Genomic DNA, 21,880 nt, shown 5'->3' with positions numbered 1-21,880 from the left:
CATCCAGTCATCTAAGGAAGAAATGGCAGCCTGCAGGATATTTCTTTTCTCTTTTTTTCTAAAGGTTTAATAGAAGAATAAGTGTCATTGGCGATGATAGAGAAAAATGAAAGTTTGTAGATCAAATACTACTCGGGTGTGCGTGCAGGGTGGAAGACTGATGGATGACGAGTTCTTCCTGGAATGAAACCCAGTGGCTGCTAATCAGCGTGTGGCATGTAGAGTTTTCTGAAATCCTGAAGTCAAAGACATTTTTCACTTTTCCCTCTGAGATGTTCTGGGGAGAGATTTTATGGCAGAGCAGATGAGCCTCCTTCTACCTGCTAATGAATGAGTGGTTAACTCTCCAGTTAAATTTGGGGGCACATCAAGTACAAGGACCGTGCTTTTTATTTTTCTTGTATCCATAGTGTTATACTTATTTGATTTCCTGAAAAATGGAAAGCCATGCTTACTCTTTTATCTGGTGCAAGATTTAGAACAATGAAGAAGTAGGGCAGTCTTTGGCAAAAATAAGTCTACCCACCTGGATTTGGCCCAGGCTCTGTCAGTCTTCAGAGAATTGGACCTGTCAAGATGTCACCCCTTTTACTGGGAGTGAGGACTGGAGCAGGGTGGTCACTGCTGCCATCTCTGTGCTCTTCAGTCCAACATCTGAAGCTGATTGTGGTGAAATCAGGACCAGCTCTGGTGCACAATCACAGTGAGACTCGGCTTGGTCACTTCCCCTGCCACCTCATTTTGGGAGTCAGGTTTTCTCCTTCATGATGCTCCCTCCTTCCCCAGCACCCACGTTCTCACTGTGTAAACTCCACGCGGAGGTGCCTTCACCCTACTGGGAATGTAGATCATAGTGGGGTCTCTTCTGAGGAATTTGTATTTTACTACAAATCCAAGCTTCAGATTAAAAATATGAATCTCAAAGGAGGGAGGAGAGACGGGGAGAGGAATATACCAATGTGTCTGCTCCTACCTGAACTCATGCTTGACTAGCTCTTCCATTAGGTGACTAAGAGGGCATATGTAGGCTTTTCTTGGCATGGTGTCGGCTTCCATGGGTTGTCCCAGAATCACTGTTTAACATCATGCCCCCACTTTCAAAAGTGTCTTCATACGGATGATTAGTTATTTGATCACCCTACATAAAGAGGAAGCCTTCCTGGTGCCCCTAAAATTACACAATGGAAGGAAGGAAAGAGAGCATACCTTTATTGGGTATTTTCTGTGCGCCAGAGGCTGAGATTAGCACTGTGTATGCATGATGTAATTAAATCACACCTATCTTAGGTGAGGAATCAGCACACAGTTTCCAAGTCACTTCAAAGAATGGACCACCAAGGGTTGTGTGGACTCTTTTTACCACTAGTAGGCTCATGGAACACCAAGTCTGGAAGAAAACTGTAGGTTGAGCAGATGGGCAAAAGCCCAGGGAGAGTCAGTCACTATGTCTTAGCTCAGTGCCTGCTTGCACCCAGGGAGGGGACCCAGAAAGCCTATGACACATGGCCACTGCCCTCCAGAGCTACAGTGATCATTAGGTACCATGAAAGTAAAGCAACCATGGAACCACAGTGAGAGACAGCCCTCCATCAGGCAGTGAGTGACAGTCTCCTGAGTCTTATCATTTGTGTGATGGGAGCTCTCCAAATGAAATCCAGCTGCTGGGAATGCCGAACACACCTGGTGGTCCCTGCCCCAGTCTTCCCTCCCCCTGCCACATTGCTGCTTTCCCTCTGGCTCCTAGGAATTCAGGACACCACAGGGTCGTGCTGAGCCCAGTGTTGTTACTTATTTTTCTTCCTCTGTTGCCAAATTAAAAGGAAGTGACAAGTCTGTGGTTCGGGTTGTTTTATACTACTGAAACCTGAGTGTGCTCAGTAGACAGCAACAGGTTTTATTTCAAATAAACCATTTTGGGGAAGATTTGCCTCCTGGGGACATACCACGCAGTGTGCGATTGGGGGAAATTTTGTTGTACCCTGAATAGGAAAGTCAATCAAAACGATTCCATTAAAATTGATTGACTCTTTAGAGGTCATGTAAATGGATGTGCAAAGTATTCAGGCCATGCGAATGGCTGAACTTAGCTAGTTGTAAGTAATTACTTCAGAAAGCAAGACAACAAAATCAATTCCCAACCCTATTAAAAGGCTCATGGTCCTGGCTTAGAGAAGAGGCTCCCTTGCCCTCACAGCCACCCGGGACTCACCAGTGGGGGGAGCTCAGCATATGGCAGGCCTGTCCCGACTGCCGTTCTCTTTCTCGGTTTCACTTGTCATAAAATGGAGATAATGCTGCAGCCTGTCCCTTGTTTCCTCAAAGGGAACCTGCATAGGCTCTGTTTGGGCTCAGGGCTTTTTAGAGAGGCATGGTCAATTTAAGGTGGACAGTAAACCTGTAACACTGATTAAGCACTTTTATGTGTATGCTAGGAGCTATTAAACATTTTCATAAATTTTCTTTTAAATGTAATAAACTCATGATACAGCTACTAATACTATCCCCATGTTATAAATAAGAACCAGTAGCTTTAAGAGGTCCAGGCATTTGTGAAACCACCCGGTCAGTCTGAGGCCCAGTAAGGGATGACTGACAATATTGGACTCACCACAAAGATTATGAGTGAAGTGAGGGAGAACCATCCAGTATCACTGTGGAAACTGTCATGAGAACTCGCAGACAAATTTATACATTGCTCCGAAGTGAATTTCTTATGTGACTTCCATGATTCCAAGCGATATGTAAAAGTGGCTCAGTTATTTTTGGAGTGGGGCGGAGGCAGTTATAATGACTGTCATAAATATTAGCTCTCCAGGGTCACATGTCATAAGAAAAAGTCTAAAGTAAATACAGATCTTTACTTTGGCCTGACATTATGGTTTCTATAGCCAAGGGGTTTGCCTCTCCCCTTCACTTTGTAAAGATGGGAATGAGGAAGTAGAGCTAACAACTTCCTCATTCCAGTTCCAGAAAAAGTAACCTTTATTCCATTCAGGGTTGTAGATGTCCCCTGTGAGAGTCCAGATGTACCTATCATCAATCAATAAAGTTGGAATACCTCTGATACTGATGCATGCTGAGGTCCAAGGCTGAGCTGTAATTTACTCAGGCTGACGATAGAGGGCCTGTGTTCTTAATCAAGGGATAAAAGTTGACACATGCTCTAAGCAGGACAGTGAAGTTGGCACTTAAGAGCTTGGCCTCTCCAGGAAGCATCTAATAGCCCATTGTGCTGAAATTGAGAATCATAGGAAAATACTTACAATGTTCACCTGCTCTCATTGCCACCAGACTCCTAATTATAATGCCATTCTGTCCTCAAGAGAATCTATAGTATGAAATAACCTTATGTTAGAAACTTCCTTTTAATGAGGTCCCTCAGTGTTTCAGAAACTAAATCTCTTTTAATTGGATTCAAGACAGAACTACCTTCTATTCTGCGATGCCCTGCTTGACTTGTGTGAAGGAACCCCTGCTCACTCACCCTATGCAGAAGGATCCCACGGTACCCCATCTTTGCCTCACCAGGAAGACTGACTGGCCAATGAGTTGGCCCAGTCACACTGACCTTGGGAGAGCTTCCATCTAGCTGGCCTGTTCTGTCCACCCTTAGGTTACTACTCCTTTTCTTACCTTCAGAGAAAAATGTGGTCCTCCTCACACTCCACTAGAATTAGTGTTGGAGAGATAGAAAATGTAATCAAATCCTGTTTGCTTATTAGCTTTCATTTCAAAGGTCAAACAGCATTTTTCTGTAACAGAGGAGACTGCTTTTCTTTCCTCAGGCTGTCCCCGGTGGCACCTTGACAAGCAGGCACCTCACCCATGAATTGAATCATTCCTAATCTTGAGGGAAAGAGGGGACAGTTCAGGAAGCAGTAGTGATCTTCCCATCAGGGGGAAAGGATGCTACTGAAATTCTTCAGATAATTTTTACTGTTAGACTCTTGAAAATGGTCTAAAGTAAGTGGCTTATTTCAGAGAACCCAGGAAACGGAAAAAGCAGATTCCTGCAATTTTGCCCTAGGTGTCTTTTCTCTATCTGTGTCACACTTTAGTTGCAGTTTACATGATAACGGGATAGGAGGTGTTGCAGTGCACCCTTCAGTCCTCAGTCTCTTTCCCAAAAGCCTTGAAAATTCAATAGATTTAATGTAAGTTGAAACAAAAACAGCAGGGGCGGGGAGTGGGGGGGAAGCCACCATTTTTCTGGCAGAGGATGTAAAGATCATGCCTGGCTTCACAGGGGCAGGGGAGGAGCAGAGGATGGTTCCTTCCAGGGACATCCCCAGGGCAGTAGCTTGGACCTTGTGGTCTGTTGGCAGGAGTGTGGTCATGTAGCATATCATGTGGCAAGTCTGAGGGAAGGTCCATCGGGTGGCCACTGAGCCAGATGAGGTCAGTGTTCTGCCCTGGCTGAAAGTTGACTCAGATGTGCCATCTAGGAGTGTTCTGCTTTGAAGTGAGTCAGGACTGTCGGAGGACTACAGGATCACTGTCCCCTGCTCTGTTGGTGACTTTCCCAGGGGACTTTCTTAGGATGACCTTCAGTGATCCAAATGGTGGCATCCGTGTAATTCAAGCACCAAAAACAAACGATGGATAACATCGTCGTTTCTCTGTTTTTGAGGTGGTGACCAGAAGTGACACTTTTTATATACCCTAGTATAAAAAAGCTAATGGGATGGTTTCGTTAAGTGGATTCCTATAGGATAAGGCATTTGTACTGGGCAGTTGCCATTCTAACTATGAAAGTTGCACTTTTAGAAAGGGGAAAAAAAAACAGGGCTTTTGCCTTAGATGACTATTGGATAGACTTAAAAACAAGAGGCCTAGGTTATGAAAAGACCTTGGGTGGCATGAAAGAGTCTGGTGCAGTTCTGGGGGTCTTTCAAAGTGAGGCATAACCTATCAGGTGGCCCAAGGGGTGGTCTCCCTGTGGTGGTCTCCCTGTGGGGATTCTGGTCTGCCAGTAGTTATCAGAGTGGTTTTGCCTTTGCTCCTTACCTCTTATGTGATTGACAGTCTGTAAAATGGGAGGGGGTGGAGGCTCAGGCTGGTGAATTTAAATTCTGTTATTCTACAGAAAGGACACAGAAGCCATGAGAATGCAATGCTACCTTAACATCCTCTCATTTTCTTTTTTTTTTTTTGGGGGGGGGTGGTTGAGAGGAATAAAGCCATGGGGTGTGCAAAAGAGATTCTCTCTTCTTCCCACAGGTTGTTCCTTACTTAGCTAAGTGTCGCCTTGGTCACACTGCTCCCTGCTTCTCATCCCGTCTCTCAGCTTGTGTGATCACAGATATTGTAGTTCACCATCCAGATACAGAAGAGCCACAGGAATGACATTTTAAGCAGGAATACATAAATGTGTGCTTAGTGGCAAGAGGGCTAAAATTTAAACACAGCTTGTGAAAGTAGAGTAGCATCACGTTTGAAGTTCATATCTTGGAGCCTGCAAAAGCAAACCATGTGTTAAAGGCAAGGTAGAAGAAATAAGCATCCAGGGCCCAGGACCACAAGGCCATGAGTTAAAAAGAGTGCCTCTGAGGTGGCTCTAACTGACAGCTCCAGATGTTGGCAGTGGACTTTCAACTGAGGAGAAGGATCCATCTGTGACTCTCCAGTGTACCCACCACTTCCCAAAGCCTCTTTGTATTTTCTGACAATTACGTTTTATCCTTGTCTTTCACCTCAAGACACTGAAGGTATGGTTACCTTCTAGACTACTGAACTATGGCCCTCTCCTTTTCTTAAGTCAATGCTGACCTTAATAAAATTAATCCAGGGGATTTTTTCTAATATTTATTTTTTAGTTACAGGTGGACACAATATCTTTATTTTTATGCGGTGCTGAGGATCAAACCCAGTGCCTCACGCATGCTAGGTGAGTGCTCTACCTCTGAGCCACAATTCCAGCCTCCAGGAGATTTTTGATGGGGTTTTTTGAACCTTTAACTTGGTGGAAACTGGAAGGTCGAGGTCTTGGCAAGGGGCAGAGTCAGTGATTAACCGTTGAACTTGTTGAGTAAGAGAGTCACTTGAACACAAAATGTAGCACTCATATCAACAATCTTTGGACTCCAAGAAATGTTAAATTCTCCACATCATGTGGCTAGGATTGAGGGAGAAAACAGATCCAGATCATAAGGAAATTTAAGCATGAGGAGTACGTCCTCTCTTGACTTGAACTGTTGAACTGGCTTTCCGGCCCCTCACTTGAAGAGAGGCCAGGATCCCAATTGCAATTCAACTTGTGTAAAACAGGCACCTGATTTGCTTGCAAATGTGAATACAAAAGGGAGTTTCATTCACAGAAAGGAAAAAACCATAGCAAGTTCACTAATTTAGTCTTCCGGGGCCTTAGTTCCTTGGTCTATCAGCCCCTTAGAATTCAGAGGCAGCCTGCAAATGAATTTTTGATTCACAACATTATGACTTTGTTAATGTCTTAAATTCAAATCTCTCTCTCCTTTTCTTTTAGTTCTGGGGATTGAACCCAGGACCTCATGCAAGCTAGGCAAGTGCTCAGCCCCTGAGCCATATTCCCAGCCTTCAGATATGCCTCAAATTAAATTTGTCCACCAGGACTATTACTTTACTTTTTTTTTTTTAAGTACAGAGTACAGACATCAAATGGTCATTGCACTTATTTGCCTAGATTCAGAAAGCAAAGTAGATTTTTGTATCTTTTAAGATGCTGAGTGACCTTAAAGACTTGGTGAGCCGCTCTGAGCCCATTTGGAGGACACAGCTGCTCCTGTGCACGGTGCCATATGCCCCAAACCACCTTATTTACCACATTAGCCACAGAATTGTACAAAATCATTTTTTACCTTCTCTCCTCAGTCCTCAAGTTGTATGGTATTGTATTTCAGAATATACTTTGTAATTTCCACATGAAAAATATTGCTGAAGAATACTATCCAAAAAAAGAACTAACATTTGGAATTAGAACATTCTAAATAGGCCCATTTTGTCATGTAAGAGAACATTCTATGCAGGAGCATTTACCCTCAGGCCAGGGGCCATAGTCATGTGTCTTGTACCCCCTGTGCCTGGGGTTGTCTCCTGCCCTTGAGAGTATACATCCTTAACTCGCGTGACCTGGGGTTTCTGCCCTGCAAATGACAAGTGATTTTTTTTTTTTTTTTGATAATTGGAAACCAAATCAGTAACCTCATGTCTTTATACTCGGGTCTTAAAAACAGACACATGTTTATTAAACATTGCCTTAATGTCCAAACTTTAGAATCAAAGGCTTAACGGGAAACTGCCTTTTTAAAAATGGTATCTTTAAAGCATCAAATCTTGCTTCTCATCCTCCCCAGTTTGGTAAAGTTTAGAAACCTTGGTGCAAGTTTCTTTAACCAGTATGATGTTCATTTTCTTAAGGGCAGAATTCACTTTACCATCTGATCTATAGTATCTTTCTCTAGCGCAGTGTCTACACTGCCCTCCACGCTTAAGAATGTAAATAAATTGTCATTAATCAGAGCTAGCCACAATGTGAATGTGTTATCTCTACATAAGCAATACTTTCCCCCACTCTGTTAGTACTATTACCAAGAGTTTCCAAGTAAAGATTTTCAAGAGAAACAGCTGTGGCTTGAAAAGATTTGTAATAATCCAGATGGTTTCTTTGAGGATAAATCTACTTGATCACTTAAAATTAAAGTCTTTCAGTAAAGTTGAGTGTTTTCTTTATGATTTTAAATACACTGTGTGTGTGTGTGTGTGTGTGTGTCAGTGCACGTGCGCATGTGTGTACATGTGTGTGTGTGTATGTGTGTACATAGATCTTGTTTGGGTTTTGTGGGTGTGAGTGTGTGTGTGTGTGTGTGTGTGTGTGTGTGTGTGTGTGTAGATCTTATTTTAGGCTTTATCTTTGGAAACAGCAAAAACCTCTAACAATGTCTCAAATTATCCAGCAATTAAGCTGGGAGAATACCTGAGGGGACTCTTTATGACAGCAGGAACAATTAGTGAAGAGACACAGTCAGACACCTACTACCCTATCTGGAGTATGTAGCACTCAGGCCGCTCTGGGAATTGACAGTCAGCTTCTACGCATGATGGTATGCTGATATCTCACAATTATAATGCTGATTACAGATGGCTGTGCCATCTGAGTGTGAGCAACTGTACTGCTAAACTACCCATTTCTGGGAATCTGGGTGGTGAAAGGCTCTGAGTCCTACTGACAAGACTTCGAGGAGGCAGACAGAGGAGATAAAATTGGAAATAGGTAGCTTTTCTGTGCTCCCTGCTCTCCCCAGTGTCCAGTGTATCCTCACTGTTTCTTGACCACCCAGAGATGCTCCCTGTGAGCCGTTTTCACAGACAGACTGCGTATCCCAGGATCTTTCTTCCATTCTCTTACTTTCCCTTCGTAGGGGCCCTGCTCAAGTTTCAAAGTTCAACAGCAGAATAAATTCATAGCAAGATATTAATGGCCAGTAAGACTTAATACATTACCCTTTTAAGGTACACCGGATCCTCAGAATCTTTTGGTGACCAACAAAGGGAGACATCAGTAATGGAAATGCCAGGCTGTTTACTGGCCCCAGACTGTGATATTGGGTTCTGAAATCATCTCTCAAGTTTTACCACTGTATCTATTTCACCTGTGAATTTAAAAGAAAAAAAAAATCTTGATGAGCTATAAATGGGAGGGGTTGGTAATGGACAACAGGAGGGACAATTTTTTTTGTTTCCTTTTCATTCCAACTTCCAAAGCATTTAGGAACTGAGTGAATTATTGAAATTGTTGCAACAGGAATGCCATCAAGTAACTTGGGTGTGGAATGTCACGTTTGTCTTATTCTAACTTGGCCTGAATGAGTGGATGAAGGCGAAACAAATTGCAAAGTGTGAGTGCTTATTAGACATTGTCAAAGGAGCAAACTAGACAAATGGAGGCCGCAGAAATGACCAGTGTTAAGCAGAACTAGGAGGGTTGAGACTTGCTGAAGCACCAGGCTTGTCAAGCTGCGTCAGCCTCTGCCGATCCCAGGGTCCCTGGGGGTTGAGGGAGAACGGCCATTCTCAGCACTCTGTGGACAGCAGGGAACGGGAGATCCAGGAATGGGCACCGAGGCTAGCAGGACTGGCCCCTCAGATACGTGTTGGAACCGCTGAAGAGCACCTGGGTTTTGTAGATGTTTAGCCACCCACCTGACGCTAATGTTTCAAGCAGAACCTGGAGGAGGAGGGAGGCCTCTGCCCTGAATGCGATGGCTGAGCCATCTGGCATTGCAGCTGACCTGGAAACGAATCCAGTACGTTTCAGACCTGAGTTACAGCTGGCAGGGGGAAACCTAGGAGACAGGTGGTTCCCTCAACAGCTGTACTTCCAGTTAGGGCCAGCAAGAAAGAAAATTTCATGCTCATTGAGCCTGCCTGGGTTTTCTGGGATCTCTCTTAGCTCCCTGACCTTTTTCTATCATAATTACCATGTCAGGGCAAATAATAATATTTCTTCCTGCCTTACTGAGATAGTCTGTGCAGGTCAATGAATCTACGATTTTAAGTGAATATGTTAAGTGATATATGAATTTAAAAAGACTATGGCCATTAGCTGGGAGAACACTCATAGAAACAACAGTCTGTCCAATACATTTTCATTTTCAAAATGTACCCAGGTCCCATTGCAGGAGAAGTACTGACTTCTGCATGGAAGGTGACTCTAAATTTGGAGGTGTCTACTCTGCAAATTTTAAGATAACTTAGCCAAACACTGTTTTAATTAAGTGAGTCATTATGTGTGCACAATGAAGTTATAAACCATTTTTAAGCCCAGTAAAGGTAAAAACAATTTTTTTAATGCTGAATGAAACACTGTGGCTATATATGCATGCAATTTGTAATTTGAGGGTATATGGAAGATCTTAGGCAGACATGGCTTTTATTTACTGACTTAGAAGTAATAAAAGTAACACACTGTTCCCTAACTCATTCAGGAGCCAGATTATGAAACCAAAAGAAGACTCTTGGGGTGATATTTCCAGACTTGACATCTATCCCAGGACCCCCACATCGGTACAGGTTGTTCACCACATGGGAACACCCAAATGAGACAGGAAGTGGGACAGAAATGCAGCCTCTGCTCTGCCCGCCAAGCTGCAGAAAGGGGCAATGCACACTTGGAGGTGGGACCCTGTTTTCCGATCCTCAGGGTTTTCAAGCTGCTTGCCAAGCCTAACACCTGTGGCGCTGAGCTGCAGGTTGGTGGCAAGTGAGCCAGCAGTGACATCACCCATGTCCTCTAGGACATCCTCCTGTGGTGTTAGGGTAAGACTGGAGCTTATCTTGGTGTAATCTTAAAAAATCTGTTTTAAATGGATAGTTTGAAGAGGATCCCTAGTAATCAGCTGCTGCGTTCACTATAGCAGGTACACAGGCAGGGCAGGCCTGGGGTGAAATTGGAAAGAGCTGGAGATTTGGGGTATCTTCCTATGTTCTTCTCTGTACACTAGTCACCTTGTTCCTTTCTCCTTCTCAGTCATTTTCCCCAAACTGCTCACACACCATCTTCAGACTCGTACTTCTGGAAGAAAGAAAGTAAGAAAGAAACAAACAAAAAAAAGATGCCCTTCTATTCACTGGAAGAAACTTGTTCTTGGAGTAGCCAAATTGATAGTAAAATGTAAATGACTAAGAATGATTAAATGTCTCCCTCCCCCAGGGTGGCATTTGAATACTGGTGTAGCATCTGGACCCAAGGTTCTCAGGGACTCTGGCCGAGATTTAGTCTGAGTGAGAAGGCAGGCATGCTTCCTCCATTCCTCCATCCACTGTGTTGCTAGCTCTGCTGGGAGGCCCATGTAGTCCCTCCACATGCAGCTTCTCTTTTCCTGTTGCTTTTGTATTCTCGTTGTGCTTAGTTCCTCTTTTTCAGTCCCCTGTCACCACCACCCCCATTTTTAAAGGCCAATTTGAACTTGTCATTCTTGCCTCTGAGCATTTCTTTTTTTATCTCCCAAACTTATTCTTCCTCAGTTTTCCTTCTTTTCAGCCAAGCAAACTGCTCCACCTCTATATCTTTTTAAATTATCTCGCCCCAGGAAGCTACCTGCTTGAAGTATCAGATTCTGCCTCTTTTTTTGAATCTGTATTAAGTGAAGTTGAAGTTCAGAACTTCTCTGTTGCTTCCTTGCCTGAAAGCTGACTCTGTAATCCTAGGAGAAGGAAAGCAGAACTTGTTGAGAGTGTTTGTTGGAAGCATTCAGAAATCTTTTCCTTTTTTTGTTTTGTTTTGATACCAGAGATTGAACCCAGGGGGGTGCATAAGCACTGAGTCATTTCCCCAGGGGAACCCTTTTTAATATATTTTATTTAGAGAGAGAATCTCACTAAATTGCTTAGGGCCTCACTAAGTTGCTGAGGTTGGCCTTGAACTTGCAGTCCTCCTGCCTCAGCCTTACAGACAGCTGGGGTTGCAGGCATGTGCCACTGCACCCAGCTCCTGATATTCTTTCTGTACTAAACCCAGTACAGCATGGTTGGTATTTTTCTCTCTCCAAAAATAATTACAACAGATGACTGGAAACTGGGACTTTCCTGTTTAAATTTATTCCTTGCATTGAAGCAATTCCTGAAGCTTCTCTGGGGCTTGCATTACCCCAAAGAAGTTAAGATAGCTAGTTAAGTTTTATCAGTTTAGTAAAATATGGACCATCACACAGCAGGGGCACATGAACCCTGATTAAAGAAGTCAAAATAGCTGACGCACAGGCCATATAAAAATGGTCAGTCTGCCCATGGTTCTTTAAGGAGACTTCCTAATTGTCTGTTATCCCCATCAGTCATTCAAATGATACATTTGAAGGATTTCTCATCTTTGGATGCCTGGCATTTTTTTTAAATGCCAAGAAACCAAGGAGGCACTCAAGGTTTTGCATATTGAAGCTTGGTAGACTGTCTGAATCCAGTGTGGGACAGCAGGTTCGGAATGTCTTTTCCAGGTGAGGAGGGGATTTGTCTTTAAGCATGCAATGTGTGGGGTTGGGGATTTAGCTCAGTGGTAGAGCCCTTGCCTAGCACGCACAAGGTCCTGGGTTCGGTCCTCAGCCCTGGGGGAAGAAAAAAAATGCAGTGTGGATGGCATTGCACTTTATTTTCCCCTACTCCACTGAATGAGTTTTTGAGATATCAAAGTGTCAGCATGTGATTCTAAATCTTCGATGGCTTGCTCTGCCCTGCCAGCTCCCTGCCCCAAAACCGTTTTGTTCCATTTTTTTTTTCTCGGTCTTCTTTGTGTCATTCCCCTAAATAGAAGCCACATCAGGGCCTTAGTTCATTTGTCTCTGCCTGTTGCCCTGCTGTGGGTGAAGCTCATACCATCCCTCTCTGGCTCTATACCTTAGGAGCCTTTCCTAAAGTTGAGGTGAAAAGTCCAGTCTTGGTGAACAGCACTTTGCTTCATCTTTTCCCTCATCCCCCATTTACCAAAGAAGGCCAGGCAATATCTTTTTACTTCAAATTTCTCAACTGTTTGTCTACTTCCTTTTACAAAACCTGATTGTACTGAGAAATTTTAATGCTTATTAGCAGATGATCAACCAGTATCTTCATAAGTTGGAGAAGGGGACAGCCACCCCTCAGGATACCATTTTCTTTGGTGCAGGAGGTTGAGGATCTCTGCCAATCTACCCTTGAGGGGCTTCAGACTTGGCTTCCACCAGCACTTTGAAAAGAGGAATCTGGAATTGTGATATCACCATATTTGGTACACAGGCCAGAGTCTGCGGACATCTGTTGGGGCACACACCCATTCATATTGTAACTTAATTTCTGAACGGCTCACAATATAGCCTTTCATTCTGTGTCCCACAAGGAGTGGGTGGGCGGAACTTTGTGTTATGTACCATGGTAGAGATAAAGAATATGGCGCTACTAGTCCAGCTTTTTAAGAAACTTATAATCCAGTTGTCTAAACCTAAAAGTGTTTTAAAAGTATGATGTTCTAGAGATACTCTTTAAGAAAATTATAGTTAATGTAAGTTGATGCAATTGTTATTGTGGTTTAAAAAAAAAAACTCCTTTTTAAGTGGTTGTACGCTCTAAGTCCCATTAGCACCTCACCCAGCCACCACCTCCCACCCACATTCCTGAATAGCTGTATTCCAGATAGTTGGCGCACAGTTATGAATTGATCTCCAATGTGGGTAAAGCTAATAAATGTGATTTAGGATGAAAGGTACTGTGTAAGTGCTTGAGATGTTGTTATTACTGTTCTCATGTGCTTTATTATTTTTAAATTGTGCATCCTTTTAAGTAGATTATTTGTTCGCCACAGTCTCCATTATATCTAAGCAAAGCATTCACAGAAATTTCTAAAACCTTTTCATTTCTCTCTGTAGGTTGTTGTTTCGTAACATTTTATACAAGAAAAGCTGCACTTGAGGCCCAGAATGCACTGCACAATATTAAAACTTTACCTGGGGTGAGTCGGTTTACTTTTGTACCAAAATCACTTTATTGCTTGAAAATGGTCTTTTCAACTGAAGGTTCTAGTTATGGGTTCTTAGTGCCAAAAATGACTTTGGTCTTTTGAGGAGTGTGGGCTGACCCCTCTGTTCCCCACGGCAGCCAAACCCGCTGGCCAGCCCATAAAGGCGTGCTGGCATTAACTCTGACGGCAAGAGCTCTCACATAGCCTGTCCCCTGGTTAGAAAATCAGAGTGACCCCACTGGGTACAGCAGGTGCCAAAGGGTTTTGGGTGGGCTGAGATTTTAAAAGAAAAAAAACAACCCAATACACACAAGCGAAGCAAATGGAAAAGTAAAAGCTTTTACTCACCAGGAGCCCCTTTTCAAATTTAGTCTTTGGATTTTTCTTTTGAAAGGACAAAATGTACCCTGTACAGCCATAATATTAAGCCTCCTAATGATTTCTAAACAGTCAATGGTGGTTAACAAAGTCAATGTTTTAATGCCCAATTTGGGGCTTTGTGTTGATACAGAAGAGAAAATACAAAGCTTACCATCTTTTTTTTTCCATTTCCTTCACAATAATATTTGATGATTAGTGCAATTCACTAGAAATGAACCAATGTTGCATACAGCAACTTCATCCGAGTATTTTATTCTTAAGGGACTCTGTGGTATTTTTGTACATTGCATGCTGGTATAAACTTCTGAATGCTGTTCAGATATTTTCCCCATTTGCCCAAATATCAGTGATGAGTTAATTGTGTAACATAACAGTATGCATTGGTTATGATGAAGAACTTGTGGGAAACCTATGATGATGATGATGATCTTATTAAAATCTGATTTGATAAGAATAAAAGAAAGATCAAATAGCCATTTTTGATCAAATAAAAGATCAAAAACCTGATTTGATAAGAATAAAAAAATATATCAAATAACCATTTTCAGGGTGTGGCTCCATGTCATTTACCATTCTCAGTAAGCATGCATAGACATGTGCACATTTTAATATAGGCACATGTAAGTGTCTGTCTTATCCCCCTTTCTCCCAGAAAACATAGCATTTGTTTAATTCACCCTAGACCCTGAACATTGTATGGTATTTATAGTGGCAAGATGCTCAATAAAATCTTCTCCGAATATTAGCTTGTTAATTACCCCAAAGTAATAAATCTTGAACCTTGATCTTGAATCATACCACTTTGGTTTTCCCTTTTTTTTTTATGATCGCAAATCAAAGAACAGAAAAGCAAGTGTATGTAACTAGGACAGTCCCTCCCAATTTAACTACTTCTCCCTGCAACTTCCAAGTTGGTTTTTAGTAAAGCTGCCGTTATTAAAGTCTAAGTGCTTTGCTTAGTGACCTAAAAGGGGGGGGGGGGAGTATTTCAGTTTCATTCTCTATGTAAATGGAATTTTTATAACGTAATTCTAGAAGATTGCAGTGTTAGATCATATTATTGAATGAAGCAACAACCAAGGCAGATTCTGGCTGAGCCAACAGTAGAGGAAAATAATTTTTTTTTCTTCCAGATTTTTATTCAAATGCAAAGACCACTTTGTGTTCCTTCTCTTAAAAATAAATGCTTCACAATAATGAGCATACCACTCTGTAGGTGTGTTTTAAGAATTGCTCGAGATGATGAATTGTTATTTATTATTTAAAGTATAGTATAGTTTGCCAAATAGCACCATATTCTAACTGAATGCAGAGCTTGGTTAATTTGCATGCATCCCCTCCACTAGAAGCACAGCCTGAGCATACCTCTTCCTGGGGAGATGCTCTCCAGGGATCCACACTGGTGTGGATAGGGCATGTCGAAGCACATGGAAGTACTGATGATCGTACATCTGTTTGGGATAGCTTACTCTGACCCTGTTCTCAGTAAACAAATAGCACCTTCAGTAATTTTTTTTTTAATATTGCACCTTTTTTTTCCCCTTAGAAATTCTGCATGTAGAATTTAGAAGTGGCAACTTTGGAGACCCATTATGAAGGATAGTAATTTGGAAGCTGGAAAAGCTCATTGGTAGATTGTTTTTGGATTTGTTTTTTACCCATTTCAGTTTTATATGTCCAATTACTTGAGACAGGGTAAACAAAAACTCAAAGTCAGATCTCATTTGTAAGGCGGATAGCCCTTACAGTGTGCAACACTTGCTATTGCCATTTCAAAGTGGTAAATGGGGACAGAGGTCCACATCTCCCATTTGTGTACAGCTTCATCTGATCAGCATCACCCTTAACAGCTGCAGGAAATGCATGAAAGTGGTTGCCTTTCAGTTATGTGCCTTTGGTGGACAGGAAGAAATGGGACCAGACATGAAAGATTAATGCATATTCTTGGGGAAAAAAAATATTACAGTGTGCCTTGCTGTTTGATTACAAGCCTTGGAATTAGTCAACATTTCCATAATTCTAAACCAATATACACCTGTTTTCCCACTGTGATGTGAAGGCACAACTTAATTTAACAGAAACCCTGCTGTGCTAAACCTCTCATTAAATACCAAGTGAGTTCGGTAATTTAAAGTTGTAGCACTACTATTTTAACTGGTTGCCTTCATATTATGAAATTAATAAGAAATTAATGATGCACTTTGCCATATGCCTTCAATTTCTTTCTGAATAAAAATAAAAGGGATAAAGAAAAATGCATCACCAGCTGACACTTTAAAGCTTTTCTGGTTGTAATCATTTTCCTGCAGATAAAATCCATTAAAAAGGCACTTGCTGCCTTTTTTTCTAAAGTGTCCAAAACTTTCAATTTATAACAAGATCAGATAGTGCTGGGTTGTTTTCTTCCTACCCGCCCCCCCCCCATGTAATTTTCTTTTGCAGTTGATGTTTTGAATCATAAGGAACTTTTATCATGCAACCAAACTTAATTAGTGTTTCAGGGTTTGCTTTTTCCTTTATGCACCATGTCCCTGTCTTGAAGGGAACAAAGGACTTGGTTGGTACAGGAGGGGAAACAAACTGATAGGATTCTCTGTTATGCAGGGGAACTTGTCTCTTTGATTTTAATTTAAAGGCACCCTCCTTTTTATGTGCTTCCTAGACTTTGGAGACCCTCTTTCCTGGGGGCAGGAGAAAGGATGGTGGGATTGAGGTGCAGGATCAGGGCCTTACTGATCAGTGCAAAATAAGTGGGGACACATTTCTCAAACCTGGCCTCTTGCTATGTAACGGAGAAAGATAACAGATCTTATATCTTCAGAAAGTTCAACATAAATCCCAGAAATATAGTAGTTGAAATAAAAGAAGTAAATTTTACAGCTCACCATGGACAGTAAGGAATAAGAGACTGGGAGTCACGTCCTTGGTTTGATCAAGCGCTCTAGAAATTGTTGCTTGATGCTTAAGCAACGGATCAGATCTTAGGTTTGGTGCCCATTCATTATTGGTATTTCATGAGATTAATAAACCACAAATGATGATTGAGTGCCTACTCTGTGCCATGTACTAAAGTAGATATTGGAAGGAGAGGGCAGACAGCAAGCCCAATATGGCCTCCAAGTGGCCTATCTATAAGGATGGACAGTGGATAGGCACCTACTACATGCTTGGTTTGTGCTTTAGTGCTTTTCTGCTTCTGATGAAATACTGGTTCCATGCATGACTGTCCTTGAGATCCCTACAAAGTAGCACTTTTATAGCCTGAAGGGATATGATAGCTCTGTGTGCTTGGGCTGGGCTGCTTGAGGAGCCTCTGACTGTAGTGCAGCATTATTAGATCGGCATTTCCCACTGCTATGCCATTTGTGTTCTCAGACAAACTTTGGTTGTTTCTGCTTTCATGGTGCCACAAACTGGGTGTGAGGAGAGCCTCCTTCATTGAGCATTTCAGGTAGGCACCACTGACAGGTCGTGCCATTCAGCAGAAATGTCATTGTCTATCATTATGGATCCCAGAGAGAAATCCTCATAAAAGCCACCTGGAAGATTCATTTTATTTTCATGGACCTAATTTAACTCTATTAAAAAATAAAATAAAAAGACCTTGATTGAAGCACAGAAGCACTACCAAGACCTTTCAATAATCAGATTGTCAAGGCCAAAACTCCTTATGCCAGTGTCAGCACCATGCCTTATGTCATTCCTTTTTCAAGGTCTTAACACATATCGTCTCCAGCAATAAGGCTTTTTGATTGGAAATCCACAGCAGTGTCATTAGAGCATTCACTGTATAAATTAATTTAATTAAGGATGTAATAACAGAGAGGAATACAGTTTTGAAAAAGCTCTTAAATTTTAACAGCAAGGAGGAATCTGGAATCTAAATGTCTTGTAAAATATTAATTGCAAATTTCTTCCAGACATTTTCTCTGAGTATGCCTCACCCTTTTCTTTTTAGAATCACTACCAGTTTTATTAAATGCAGTTTATATTAAGGAGTTACTGCCCTAAGAGAACATTTGTTTAGCGCACTCCATTTCAGCGGTGGCTCACTGGAAGGTATTTTATAACAACACACACACAATCTGAGCAAGGACGACACGTAGATTTGAGATATAAAAATAAATGAGCCTCATCCAGTGGGAGGAAGATGTAAATAAAGTGGCCTCCTGGGACCAGCGTGTTCACCCACCAGAAGTGAATGGGCCTTTTCCTGGCCTGCCCTGGAGATGATTTACCTGTGTGGGCAGGCACCTTCTCCCAAGCGGGCTTTAGCTCAGCCCTCTGTAGGATTGTCCCTGTGTCCTTTACTGGTGGAATCTAGGGCTTACTCTTTTCAGCAGAACAGGTTGACACTTTCTCTTAATTTCCCCATTGTAATATATTTAAGGTACTCATTTTCTTTGAAATGCCTCTCCTGATATCTTTAATGCCTTTGATCTCAGAGCCATGATTATTAATATTTTTGCCACTATCACCACCATCATTATTATTTCTGTCATTATCTCTCAACCCTCATCTCCTCCAGACATGGGAAATTTTCTCCTACAATGCTCCATCTGAATCACAACCAAAGGGATTTTTTATTTTGTTTTGTTTTCCTCAGATGCCTTTCATTTAAAATTGTTAGCCAGGGGTGGGGAGGCCAGGATATCTGTGTTCTTTAAAATTGTTCACAATGGAGTCCCTTAAAGTTGTGTGTCCTGTGTAGCACAGAGAATATCCATTCATCCATTCAAGAAACATTTATTGAACTTTAATTGTTTTCCAGGCACTGCTCTAGGTACCAGGGAATACAGGAGTGCATCCATGACCTTGACAGCTGAGTCACCAAGAAACAAAGCCCATTCATACACAGTTAATGTTTACTAGAGAGTTATTTTTGCCCACAAATACTCTAAATGTTCCAAAATATAGACAATGTCGATTTATGTTCTTACATGGCATGTGTAGAGTGGCCTGATTTGTTTCATATACACAGATCTGTGTATTTATAAATGTATATCCTTATGCACCTTCACACACACACACACACACACACGTACGCACACACACACGTGAATATCAGTTTAAACAGATACAGGAAGATAGCACTTCAGGTTTCATTTTCTATGCGGCTCACGACACATTCTCACTTTACTGTTGTCAACTTTATTTTAGCCTTAGTGAACTATCTCAGTTCCTCAGCATAGTGATAGTTCTTACGTGTAGATTAGGATTGTGGCTGAGTCATATTACAAGGGGAGGTGTCCTTGAGAAGGGCCATTTACTTGTGATACTCCTTGCTGTCCATCTGAACAGTAGAGTCAGGGTCACTGCCCTGAAAGCCTCTGGAGTCTGGGGAGCAACATTCTGTATGAGACATTGTTTCTACATGATAGTTTCTGTGAACTCTTCCTAGGTAGCAACCCAACATATGAAAAGTGTTTGTTGTGCAACATATAAATAGGACATCCATTTGTGCACTCTTTGGATTTACACTTATAGAGTTCAATCTGGGCTGAAATATTTGGCCTCATGGGACTGCATAAAGAAGAACCATTACCTTGCTGTCTGTATTGCTTCCATGTAATAATTGTCCCACAGAAATAAAAACTAAACAAGGGCTGGGGCTGAAACTCAGTGGTAGAGCATGTGCATAGATAGCATGCTTAAGATCCTGGGTTTCACCCTCTGTCTGTCTGTCTCTCTTTCTCTCTCTCTCTTACACACACACACACACACACAAGCTGAACCAAAAAGTAAGTTCTTTTTCTTAAGAATGACTTTTCTATGATGTAGAGTGCCGTGGTTTAACTGTGCAGGAGTCCTCTCAGTGCGGAATCCCCTTCCCACTCCAGCAGCCACACCAGGATGAAGGAGTAGGGTCAAGGTGGGGAACCAGCCCCAATTGGGATTCAGCCATGAACCACACGATTGTACCCAGCTCATCAGTTTAGGACGGAAACAGTTGGAGGATGGAGGGGAACCCTGAGACCAGTGTTTCCCAGCTGGGAAGGTATATTTTCATACCTCACAAAAAGCCATGGGAAGTTGTTTATTTCACCCATCATGAGTTTTACGTGCCACCTGAATAGTGGGTGGGTTTGCATTGGGCTGAACATCTACCAACCCAGTAACTTTAACTGGCAATCATTTTCTATGTCTTTGATTAACTGAAATGAAGAACTGGGTGCTTTTAAAACATGACTTATTCAATACAAAAACGTCTATGGGAGAAGATGAATGACAATTCCTGAGTGGTAAAAGGTTGAAAAATGCCAGGATGCCAGGAGAGGGTCAAAGCAGGAACCCACGGCCCTGATTTTTTAAAATTATTCACAAAGGAGTTCTTCAAAGTTGTGTGACCTGTGGAAGGTGGAAGGTGGAAGGTGTTATTATTTTATTTTGCAAACAGCATCATCTCAATGACATGCCTAATTAATAGGAATGTTGTGAGCACTTACAACAGAAAGTCTAGATGCCCTGGCACTGGTTCCTGATCAGATTTGCAAAATTTCTCATTGTTTGAAGGATGTTGGCAACATGTCATCATTATCATGTGAGGGTATGGTAGGGGGACACAATGGCAAAATGAAGTAATAGATTCCAGAGATAATCATTTCCCTATGATAGTACAAGAGTAAATTGGAATTGTTAAGTTCACTTACGTTGACCCTAGTTTCCAAAAGACTGAGAAGATTTCAAAAGAAGATCGGGGGCGGGGCAGAGTGGGGGGGAATTCATGAAGTTGATTAAAAGTCTGGATGGAATTGCAAAGAAAGAGGTTATGATGGTGAAATGAGAAAGGAGGATGTTTGAAATAAAATTGGGAAATGGTTTGAAATAAAATTGGGGTCTCTAAGAATTCATCACTTGACTAGAACTTGAGTCCCTTGCACAGGAGTGGAGCACAGCTCAGTAGACTGTATCCACCTGAAATGGGCTGGCCAGTTCGGGGCCTCAAGCTTTAGGCCACACAAAGTTATGACCTGGGTGAGCATGGAGAGAATTCTCTTGGGAATCCCAAGGTTTTCCCCAACCCAACAAGAAGCAGAGAATAACTGGACCTGGGGAGGCTGAGGCCGGGGGCAAAAGGATGCTTAAAACTGCACTGCATGGCCAGATGTGGTTCATTCAAGGGACTGACGCTGGTCTCCTAGGAGGAGGCAGATGGGAACAAAGCTTCTGTGTTTCTCTTCTTGTTTTAGCCATAGACTATCATAGTACCAGGGTGCTCGAGAAGTCTCATTAGTATTGTGACATAAGCTATTAAAGTTGTTTTGATATTAAAACATATTTCAGGGGCTGGGGATGTGGCTCAAGCGGTAGCGCGCTCGCCTCGCATGCGTGCGGCCCGGGTTCGATCCTCAGCACCACATACAAACAAAGATGTTGTGTCCGCCGAGAACTAAGAAAAAATAAATATTAAAATTCTCTCTCTCTCTCTCTCTCTCTCTCTCTCTGTCTCACTCTCTAAAAAAAAAAAAAAAAAAAAAAACAAACAAAAAAAAACATATTTCAGGACTATATCATTATAGCTCTCACTACCCACAAGTCACTGAGATGAAAAGATGAACAATAAACCTTGTACGTGCAGAACGGGACACTGTGACAGATGTTCCTTATACTCTTGGTTGTTCCTGGCCGTCATTGCTTCACTCTTCCACCAACACTTTAAAACACTTGAAATTCCTTCCGATCCTCTGCAAGACAAAGTGGTCAGACCAGGACTCTTAGAAGAAAAGTCCTTTCAATCTTGTGGAATGTTCTTTGACTTCCTGGCCTTGTGGTCATGTCTTGGTTAACGGGGGGAAAAAATAGGCCTGTAGACCTGATTTGCTTCAGTTATTGGTTAGGATTTGAGAGTAACATTTTAGACAAGTCTGGGTCATTCTAAACTCACTCGGTTGGATATTCTCTAGGTCTCTACTTCCCTTGCCCTCTGGTCAAAACCTACCAAGGAGCTCAGCACTCGGTTTTCTCACCAGGGAACAGAGGAAGGATAAGGAAGGGGATGAACTCCATCCAGCAAGTCAGCCCGATTCCTTGGTTTGGAGTGAA

At 42.1% G+C, this 21,880-nt stretch overlaps 1 protein-coding gene across 15 annotated transcripts in view; it reads left to right on the top strand.

Annotated features, from left to right (window-relative positions):
* CELF2 (CUGBP Elav-like family member 2) overlaps positions 1-21,880 on the top strand; it is a 501,848-nt gene that overhangs the window by 374,460 nt on the left and 105,508 nt on the right. For all 15 annotated transcript variants that reach the window (XM_081300440.1, XM_081300426.1, XM_081300428.1 and 12 more), the window contains one exon: positions 13,365-13,447. In XM_081300440.1, coding sequence (XP_081156566.1) covers positions 13,365-13,447 — 83 coding nt within the window. The remainder of the gene's footprint in view (positions 1-13,364; positions 13,448-21,880) is intronic.

This window comes from Spermophilus citellus (genome assembly GCF_964194105.1).
Source record: "Spermophilus citellus genome assembly, chromosome: 6".
NCBI lineage: Eukaryota > Metazoa > Chordata > Mammalia > Rodentia > Sciuridae > Spermophilus > Spermophilus citellus.
The sequence above is the reverse complement of the archived record's forward strand: the minus strand, read 5'-3'. Positions and strand labels throughout refer to the sequence as shown.